Consider the following 11,230-nt stretch of genomic DNA (forward strand, 5'->3'; position numbering starts at 1 on the left):
GGTATTCTTGTTTCCCTTTTAAAGAAGGAGTGAAGCATTCGCATTTTGGTCATCCTTCTTGAGTTTCATGTGTTCTGTGCATCTAGGTTAATTTGAGCATTTGAGCTAATATCCACTTATTATTATAGTGGATATTATAGTGCTTGCTTTCATTTTTATTAATTTTAACATTTTTGGCATCATTCATATTATTATAAAGGGAAATGTTACCTGTAAGGCTTAATTGCTATGTTACACCACTGTAAAATTTATAAAGCACTTTGTGTCAGATTCATTTATTAAATTTTACTTAAAGTCAAAGGTGAGATCACCCAACTTTTATAACCTAGCAATGAGCTAATGGGTTAAAGTTCATAGCGATTAATATTATATAGGATTGTCTCCATAGAGGTGATAACTATCATCATAATATGGTGCATACAATTTTGAAAGTATTGATTTAGATTTTTTCAAAATAGAAATTTACTTCATTTTTCTAAAAGTCAGTAGGAATTGATAGACAAAAGTGTCTCTTTGGAGAAACCTTGCTTTTATAAATGTTGTCATAAGCTATAGTATTTTTTGTTCCACTGGGTTCAGCAATTTTTTTCTTTTTCTTTTCTTCATTGATCATTTTATTCTTTCACTTTTCAAATGATAACCTCTTCCTGAATATCCCATCACCACCACCCACATCCCACCTGCCCCCTTATTGTCTCCTGTTTGCCTCTATGAGGGTGCAATCATTCAACTGGTCCCACTTCACCTTTCTAGCATCCTGCTACACTGGGGCATCAACCCTCCATCTCCTCCCATTGATGTGGATAAGGCCATCCTCTGCTACATATGTATCTGCAGGCCTGGTTCCTTCCATGTATGATCTTTGATTGGCGGTTTTATTCCTGGGAGCTTTAGGTGGTTCAGTTAGTTGATACTGTTCTTTTTACAGGGTTCAATCCCCTTCAGCTCCTTCAGTACTTCCCCTAACTCGAACATTGGTGTGTCTGGGTTCATTTCAAAGGCTGACTGTAAGTATCTGCATCTGTTTTGGTAAGTTGCTGGTAGAACCTCTCAGGGAACAAGCATATCAGGCTCCTGTCAGCAAGTGCTTCTTGGCATCAGCAACCATGTAGGGGTTTGGTGTTTGCAGATGGGAGGGACCCCAAGGTAAAGTAGTCTCTAGATGGGCTCTCTTCCAGTTTTTGACCCTGTCATTCCTTTAGAGACAGAAACATTTCTAAGTTTAATTTTTGAGATATGTGGGTGGTCCTATCCCTCAAGTGGGGAGTGTGTCTATCTACGGGAGGTGGTCTCTACAGGTTGGATCTCCCCTTTGATGTTTTTGTTTGTTTGTTTTTTGTTGCCCCCCCAAGCAAAAGTCATTGCCAGGGGCTTCAGGGACCTTTCCTGGAGAATGGGACTTTCTAGTTCCTACCCCAGTTCCCCATTCCTGTCTGCTACATGTTTCTATTCAATTTCCTGACCCTCTGTTTTCTCTCCCATCTCTTCAAATACCAGTTTCTTCCCCTTTCTTTCCCCCTCTCACTCCTCTTTCCTTCCCAGGTCCCTCCCTCCCTCTCCCCGCTGTGATTATTGTGTTCCTGGTTCTAGGTCGGAATGAAGCATCTATACTTTTCTCTTCCTTCTTCGTTTTATTTTTTAAATTATTTTCTTTTTATTGGATATTTTATGTATTTACATTGCAAATGTTATCCCCTTTACAGAACCTTCCTCTCCCATCCAAGTTCCCTCATTCTATGAGGATGCTCCCACTCCAACCTCGTGGCCATGGCATTTCCCTACACTGGAGAATAGAGGTTTCACAGGACCAAGGGCTTCTCCTTCTACTGATGCCAAACAATGCTATCCTCTTCTACGTATGTGACTTGAGTCATGGGTCCCTCCATGTCTACTCTTTGGTTGGTAGTTTAGTCCTTGGGAATGCTAGGGGAGTATGGTTGGTTGATATTGTTGTTCTTCCTATGGGAATAGAAACCCCTTCAGCTCCTTCGATCCTTTTTCTTACTCCACCATTGGAGTCCCATGCTCAGTCAAATGGGTAGCTCCAAACATCCCCATATGTATTTATAAGGCTCCAGCAGAGCCTCTCAGAAGATATCCATAGCAGGCACCTGTCAGCAAGCACTTCTTGACATCAGCAATAGTATCTGGGTATAGTGGCTGCATAAGGGATGGATCCCCAGGTGGGGAAGTCTCTGGATGGCCTTTCCTTTAGTCTCTGCTCTACTCAATGTTCCTGTATTTCCTTTAGTAAGGAGTAATTCTAGGTTAAAATTTTGAGAAGTGTAGGTGGCCCCACCCCAACCAGGACCTTGTTTAACCTCTGGGTATGGTCTATACAAGTGCTCCCTCTCCTTGGTTTGGCAATGCAGTGAATATAATCCCTGTTGGGTACTGGAGCTTCTTGCTTTCCTGGCATTTGGGACATGCTGGTGTCTACCCCAATTCCCCATACCGTATTACTACATACCTCTGTTCAAATTACTGACCCTCTGTATATCATCCCTGTCTCCTCTCATACTTGTTCCTGCTCTCCATTTTCCCCGCTCCATCCTCTCTTCCTCCCAATTCCCTTCTACTCTCCACTTACTATGAGTATTTTGTTCCCCCTTCTAAGAAGGACTGAAGCATCCACATTTTGGTCTTGCTTATTCTTAAGCTGTATTTTTTTTGCAGGTTATTTTGTGGGTATTCTGTGAGAATCTTCTGTAAGGCAAAGGACACCATCAATCAGACAAAATGGCGACCCACAGAATGGGAAAAAAATCTTTACCAACCCTACATCCATCCAATAGAGGGCTAATATCCAAGATACACAAAGAACTTATGAAATTAGACTCCAGAGACCAAACCTATTACAAATGGGGTAGAGAGCTAAACAAAGAATTCTGAACTGAGGAATCTCAAGTGGCTGAGAAACAGTTGAAGAAATAGTTAAGATCCTTAGTCATGAGGGAAATACAAATCCAAACAACCCTGAGATTCCACCTCACACCAAACATAATGGATAAGAACAAAAACTCAAGTGACAGCAGATACTGGCAGGAATGTGGAGAAAGAGGAACTTTCCTCCATTGATGGAGGGCCTGTAAGTGGTAAAACCACTTTGGAAATCAGGCTGTTGGTTCCTCAGAAAATTGGAAATAGTTCTAACTGAAGCCCCTGCTATACCACTCCTGCACATGTACCTAAAAGATGCTCTAACATATAACAAGAACACATGTTCCAATGTGATTATAGCAGCCTTATTTATAATAGCCAGTAACTGGAAACAAACCAGATGTCCTTCAACAGAAGAACGGATACAGAAAATGTGGTATATTTACATAATAGTGTACACTTAACTATTAAAAACAATGACTTCCTGAAATTTGCTGACAAATGAATGGAACTAGAAAATGTCATCCGGAGTTAGGTAACACCAGTCACAAAAGAAAACACATGGTATGTATTTAATGATAAGTGGAATTTAGTCTAAAATCTCCAAATACCTAAGATATAACCCACAAAACATTTGCATCTTAAGAAGATGTGTTAAGCAATATTAAACTGGAAAATAATCAATTTCAGGGGAAGATCACTTAGACATTCTTTAAAGTCAATGTAGTATGAACAATTCCTGGTTTTCTTATTTTCTAGGCTTGTATGAAACTTTTGTTGATAACTCCATTGTTACTGTAATGCAAAATGAGCATCTTTGCCTGATTTATTATAGCTCAGATTTAGGGTTAGAAGGAGGAAAATATAGGGCATATTAATATACAGTAATTGAAAAGCATAATGTTTTGAACTTTATATCAGTACAGAGTCAAATTGAGAATAGCTTAGCAGATTTTCCTTTCATGTTTATAATTTAAAATGGAAGACTCTCCTTGAAGTCCATACTATTTTTATAAATATTTAATGTAGAAAAGTAAATGTTTGTTGTTTATATTATTCTGAATATATATTCACAAATTTCAGTACCAGAGTCACACATGCAATATGCAAATATCTGGCAAACAGGCTTGAATTATAGGAAAAAAAATTTTACACACTATCCATCCAGGTAATTTATAGTGTTTGAAATTCCCCAATGAATACTAACATTTTACCCTTAATCACTCATGGCAGGTAAAAGGAAGAGGCACTTTGGAAGCCAAGTAAGAGGGGTGTGTGTGTGTGTGTGTGTGTGTGTGTGTGTGTGTGAGCGCGCGCGCGCCAAGTGTTTCCATTACTCTCATTTCATAGAATAAAACTAATATATTTATAGATTATACTTAAATTTGCAGGAAGTAGAATTCATCACTAGTAAAATGAAGTTGAGAGAATGTTCATGTTTCACAATTCAATCACTTACCATAAAAATGGGGCCAGTGAGGAGAGTAAGTTGTTGCAATGTGGCTGAGGACAGGACCAATCTGCTGGTTTTCCCACCTCTTCCACTGACAGCATGTCTGACTTATAGTCATATAAAGAGGCCTTTTCCAATGACCCTTTTCTTGCTGAGTAGAGAAACATGTTTAATTTCTTTAGTTATAGCTTGCCTGTAAGGAATTTAAATACATGGAAACATTTTTCTTTAATGTAATTGATTAACTAATTAGCAAGTTGAGAAGTAGACCAATATAAGGAATGTCTTTATAGTCTTAACTAACACTAGGGTAGAAACACTTAAAATGTTTTAATGTTATTCTTTTAGGATTTTCCCCCCATAAATAGGATGGTATAGCATTAATAAATAAACTGTCTTCTAGCAATAAGAAATGAGAGTTTCAATTAATAGAAACATTAGAAACACATAAAAACACCCATAAGGCTCTGAAATGAGTAATTCTAGCTTGTTTTCTAAAAAATATGTACTAGAGATATGTCTACTGTACTCATTTGTGAACTGTGGAACGTACTGCTCATCCCTAAACTGACACCTCCATGTAAAATTTAGTTTGAGCAAAATTATAGAAGCTATTTGAATCTGATGTCCCACTTTCATGACCCCATAGAATAGAAACTCACTTAACAAATTCTTAGGAAACACTGCTATTTTAAAACCTGTTTTAAACTAAAAAATATTTATTTGCATTCGTGACTGTGCACCACCAATATACTGGTACTATCAGAGGCCAAGAGGTTGTCAGATAGCCTGAAAGTAGTTACATGCAGTTTCAATTCAGCATTAGGGTTCTGGTAGTAGAAACAGACACCATTAGTTTTATGAGCTTGGTACAATAGACAATTTAAAAATTAAAATCAGCGAGAGACACAAGATCAGTTAATGTCTTGACCAAAAATGTTCTGTTTATGGTATGCCATTCCTTTTCTTACTCAGATTCTCTTCACCTCCGTACTTAATTCATAGCCTTTATTGTTCTCACTTAGTTTAAAATTAACAGGTAAATAAACAACAACAATAATAATTATTATTATTAATAGTAGTAGTAATGATAAAACAAATAAAAGTGAATAAGGCAAAACAAGAAAACAGAAGAAATAGCCAAAGAGAAAACACAAGAACCCATACAGAGGTGAGAGACACATAACTGCACCAATCACAATCCTGTAAAAACAGAAAACATAATGAATAATACTTGTGAAGTGAAAGAATTGAAGGAGATGAAGGGGTTTGCAATCCTCTAAGAACAACAATACCATCTAACCAGAGCTCCCAAAAACTAAACCTCCATCCAAAGAGTACTCATGGACAGACCCATGGTTCCAGGTGCATATGTAGCAGAGGATGGCCTTGTTGGGCACCAATAGGAAGAGAAGCCCTTGGTCCTGCCAAGGCTGCACCCCCAGTGTAGGGGAATGTCAGGGTGGGGAGGTGGGAAGGGGTGGGTGGTTGGGTGGGGGAACACCCTCATAGAAGAAGGGGGAGGAGGTTAAAAAAAACCCACACAAATCACTGTGTATTTTAAAAAGAAATTCTTCATAAATACTCTTGAGTACTTTTTATTTTTTTCTTTTATTGACATTTTTTTCTTATATAATACATCTTAATTATGTGTTTCCCTCTTCTCCCAGTTCCTTCCCACCTCTCTTCTCACTGGGAGCCACTTCTTTTTTGTCTTCCATTAGAAAATTAGAAAGTCTTCTGAGTGATACTAATAAAATATCATAATATAAAACATCATAATATAAGATAAAACAAAATCTAGCATATCACTTGAAGAAAACCAACAAACAGAAGAAAAAGTATCCAAGAAAAGGCACAAGAAACAGAGAAACAGATACAGACACAGTGACATATGAACGCTCAGAAACATCAGAAAACCACAGAACTGAAATTCATAGTATATATGCAAATGCACATATTTTCTTTCTAACATGTTTTGCTTTATATTGACAAAACAGAAATTTCCAGGTATTGTAAATGTCCTTGGATATATCTTTGGAGCTTGCAATTACTAAGTGTGATGGGAAACCAAGCAATCAACTTGTGAAGACAGCTTCTATAATTGAAATTATTCTTCTGTAATCATGGAGGAGGAACATATTAGCAAATTCTTGCCAAAGCACACATACTGAAGTAATCATGTAATTAGTGGCAAACAGGTCTAATGGATAGTTCTGTTGTCTACTGTTGCATTTGAGGTCTTCTTTCTGTCGGTGAATTCCCTAAGGACGATGAAGTATCTCAGAGACTGTTGTATGTGCCTAACTTTTTTTCTTTATTATAAAGAATGGATAATAAGAAATCCACAGTCCTCATTACTTCATATTCAAGATTCTATGAAAATCACATATGTAATCCCTCAGTTTTATTACCTATATTTTATAAACAAAGCATTTGGTCAATTTCTCTACAATGTTGGTATTTTTCTACTATGTTTTAGCTTGGAACTATAATCCCAAATGTTTTCCCTTTGAAATTTAATGGTATATGTTAGTATCCAGCGACAAGTCTAATTCTGAAAATGTAATGCCATTCATTGCTTTCCGGCATTTTAGAAAAATCTCATTTTGTATAATTTCAAAATCTTTGTGTGATCATATATAGACTGCATTCAAACAAGAGCCAGAAAAGCAAACAGACTTCTCTAATATGGTAAATATTAGGTGTATGTGTCTACAAATTTTGATAATCTGTAAATAACTAACACTAAAATACATATTGTCAGGTACAGTAAACTCTTGTGCATATAGACCAAAGTAAAAAAGGAATATGTTCATCACTATACAAAGCTATATTGAACTATAATGGTCCAGGCAATCTCATCATGGGCTGCTCTATAGTTAATTTTTGTGGAGACTTTGGTGTACTTATTTCATAGAAGTATAGCAAGTAAATGTTATTGATAAGTGTTGACCTCATAGCCTCAAACTCAAAAAAGAATCTATGTTGACTGCCAAAATAATTAGAACATATTATTATTTCTTGATGTAGATTTCAAATAAACATAAATCAAAACCAGCTAGAGGGCTTCTTCAATTTTATTCTTTGGATCTGCCCTTAGAGTTTCTGATTCACTAGGTCAGAACTGAAGGCTCAGGATTTTTAGGCTAACAAGTTCCCAGGTGACTCTGCCACAACTGATCTACAGAACACATAAAAAAGCAATGACTTCGGCTATTTTATTTCCTTCTGTATTTTTTTTGACAACTTGTCATTATTTTATGACATTCTTATTTTATTTTTGGTTAATCATTGATGGAGTGTGCAAATATTTGAAATATATTAAATTAATTACATTTAATGAGCTCCCATGAGGTTTTAAGTCTTATTTAGAAGTGTCCATATAAGTGTCCTATTAATACGTATATTATGTTACCTAACCTTGGGGACATTGGAATTGTTTTGGAGTTACATGACAAAAACCAAAAAATGACATATAATATTTGAATACTCTCACCCATTATGGCACTGGAAAGCCTTCATACAAATTGCCTAATAATGTTGTCACAGACTCTCTTCATTAGCAGCTGAGGAAACTAAGATTCAGGAACTTTTTTTCTCCATCTTTATTAAATTGGGTGTTTCTTATTTACATTTCAATTGTTATTACCTTTCCTGGTTTCCAGGCAAACACCCCCCTAACCCCTCCCCCTCTTCTTCTATATGGACGTTCCCCTCCTCCTCCTCCTCCTCCTCCCATTACCACCCTCCCCCAACAATCAGGTTCACTGGGGGTTCAGTCTTGGCAGGACCAAGGGCTTCCTCTTCCACTGGTGCTCTTACTAGGCTATTCAATGCTACCTATGCAGTTGGGGCCTAGGGTCAGTCCATGTGTATAGTCTTTGGGTAGTGGCTTAGTCCCTAGAAGCTCTGGTTGGTTGTCACTTTATTCATATGGTATCTCAAGCCCTTTTAAGCTCTTTCAGTCATTTCTCTGATTCCTTCAACAGGGTTCTCATTCTCAGTTCAGTGGTTTGCTGCTGGCATTCGCCTATGTATTTGCCATATTCTGAATGTGTCTCTCAGGACACATCTACATCCGGTTTCCTCAGAAAATTGGACATTTCACTACCTGAGGACCCAGCTATACCTCTCTTGGGCATATACCCAAAAGATGCTCCAACAAATAACACAGGCATATGCTACATTATGTTCATAGCAGCCTTATTTATAATAGCCAGAATCTGGAAAGAACCCGGATGCCTTTCAACAGAGGAATGGATACAAAAAAAACGTGATACATCTACACAATGGAATACTACTCTGTTATCAAAAACAATGACTTTATGAAATTCATAGGCAAATGGATGGAACTGGAAAGATTCAGGAACTTAATGCCCTAAGTAAACTCAATGAATTGCCATGTTTGCGGTGTTTTTTAGAGGTAAATATGAATGAAAACTATGCTAAAGGATTGATTTCAATTGAATATATCAAACAAAATTCAGTTTTATTGGGATTCTACCAAGTGTAGGTCAGAACATTGCTATATGTTATAAAATTTTAATGTGAATTGATATCTTTTTATTAACTTTCATAATTGATGTAATCTATTTTATTCTTACCCAGAACATCTTGGATTCTTTCTAAACCAAAAATACAAGAGCATACTTTCCAATTAAATAAACATCGAGCTAATCTACTCTAGTGATTTAAGTTTGTTTACAGTATAAGCAACTTAAATCTAAAAGATCAATACAGCATATTATTTCATTTTCCATATATATACATATATTTATTGGCAGCTTCTTGTTCCTTAGAGTTAAGGAAGACTTTGAGGAAATAAAAGTTGGTTGGAAAAATCCAGGTGTAGTTGCTTTGTATGCTGTGATGGGTAGGAGAGATGAAGTGAAGTGTGAGGGCCCCTCTTACCCTCCATCTTGCCTCAGACTATGTCCTGGAAGCCTGGGGCAGAGAAAGCGCCACTTTCATTCCTGCTTCTTGGTGTTTTTTACTGCCACATAGTGATAGAGGATCACTAGCAAGAACAGCGACAAGCCCTGCATGTGGGCAAAGATGGTGAGCATCAAGTCCTTGATCATCCTCACTAGCTCCACCCAACTCCGACCTTACTGCCACACCAATTTTCCCTTTTATTAAAAATAAATTATTTTCTCATATAGTATATCTTGATTATGGTTTCCTCTCTTTTTCCTCACCCCCAGTTCCTTTGCACATACCCTCCCATGAGATTGCACGTCATTTCTGTTTTCCATAAAGCAAGAAACAAAACAAACAAAGAAAACGAGAACAACAGCAAAAATGAAGTCTTCTAAGAGAAGACAAGAAATCCTGATAATGTTAATTTTATATTTTACTATTTTATTTCTTATTACATTCATGTAAATCTTACAAGCAGCTGTATTACAGCCACAATCTTTTTTCCCCATCTTTATTAATTGGGTATTTCTTATTTACATTTCGATTGTTATTCCCTTTCCTGGTTTCCAGGTCAACATCCCCGTAACCCCTACCCTTCCCCTTCTATATGGGTGTTCCCCTCCCCATCCTCCTCCCATTACCGCCCTCCCAACAATCACCTTCATTGGGGGTTCAGTCTTGGCAGGACCAAGGGCTTCCCTTTCAACTGGTGCTCTTACTAGGCTATTCATTGCTACCTATGCAGTTGGAGCCCAGGGTCAGTCCATGTATAGTTTTTGGGTAGTGGCTTAGTCCCTGGAAGCTCTGGTTTGTTGGCATTGTTGTTCTTATGGGGTCTCAAGCCCCTTCAAGCTCTTTCAGTCCTTTCTCTGATTCCTTCAACAGGGTTCTCCTTCTCAGTTCAGTGTTTTGCTGCTGGCATTCGCTTATGTATTTGTTGTATTCTGGCTGTGTCTCTCAGGAGAGATCTACATCTGGTTTCTGTCGGCCTGCACTTCTTTGCTTCATCCATCTTATCCAGTTTGGTGGCTGTATATGTATGGGCCACATGTGGGACAGGCTCTGAATGGGTGTTCCTTCTGAATCTGATCTAAACTTTGCCTCCCTATTCCCTCCCAAGGGTATTCTTGTTCCCCTTTTAAAGAAGGAGTGAAGCTTTTGCATTTTGGTCATCCTTCTTGAGTTTCATGTGTTCTGTGCATCTAGGGTAATTCGAGAATTTGGGCTAATATCCACTTATCAATGAGTGCATATCATGTGTGTTTTTCTGTGATTGGATTACCTCACTCAGGAGGATATTTTCCAGTTCCATCCATTTGCCTATGAATTACATAAAGTCATTGTTTTTGATAGCTGTGTAATATTCCATTATATAGATGTACCACATTTTCTGTATCCATTCCTCTGTTGGAGAGCATCTGGGTTCTTTCCAGCTTCTGGCTATTATAAATAAGACTGCTATGAACATAGTGGAGCGTGTATCTTTGTTATATGTTGGGGCATCTTTTGGGTATATGCCCAAGAGAGGTATAGCTGGGTTCTCAGGTAGTGAAATGTCCAATTTTCTGAGCAACCTCCAGACTAATTTCCAGAATGTTTGTACCAGTCTGCAATCCCACCAACAATGAAGGAGTGTTCCTCTTTCTCTACATCCTTGCCAGCATCTGCTGTCACCTGAGTTTTTGATCTTAGCCATTCTCACTGGTGTGCGATGAAATCTCAGGGTTGTTTTGATTTGCATTTCCCTTATGACTAAAGATGTTGAACATTTGTTTACGTGTTTCTCAGCCATTCAGAATTCCTCAGCTGTGAATTCTTTGTTTAGCTCTGAACCCCTTTTTTAATCGAGTTATTTGTCTTGCTGTGGTCGAACTTCTTGAGTTCTTTTTATATTTTTGATATAAGCCCTCTATCAGTTGTAGGATTGGTAAAGATCTTTTCCCAATCTGTTGGTTGCCGTTTTGTCCTAACAAC

General features: G+C 37.6%; 1 protein-coding gene across 1 annotated transcript; it reads right to left on the reverse strand.

The window, feature by feature from the left end:
• Positions 1-9,124: 9,124 nt before the first annotated feature.
• On the reverse strand, positions 9,125-9,417 carry LOC108352854 (dolichyl-diphosphooligosaccharide--protein glycosyltransferase subunit 4-like). The gene has a single exon (XM_087584742.1). The coding sequence runs from the start codon at positions 9,415-9,417 to the stop codon at positions 9,304-9,306; it is 114 nt and encodes a 37-aa protein (XP_087440868.1). The 3' UTR covers positions 9,125-9,303.
• Between the last annotated feature and the right edge of the window lie 1,813 nt (positions 9,418-11,230).

This window comes from Rattus norvegicus, chromosome 14, assembly GCF_021556685.1.
Source record: "Rattus norvegicus strain SHRSP/BbbUtx chromosome 14, alternate assembly SHRSP_T2T, whole genome shotgun sequence".
NCBI classification, from domain to species: Eukaryota; Metazoa; Chordata; class Mammalia; order Rodentia; family Muridae; genus Rattus; species Rattus norvegicus.

Excerpts from the sequence above, each read along its gene's own strand:
- LOC108352854 (XM_087584742.1), bottom strand. The coding sequence starts at position 9,417 with ATGATCAAGGACTTGATGCTCACCATCTTTGCCCACATGCAGGGCTTG.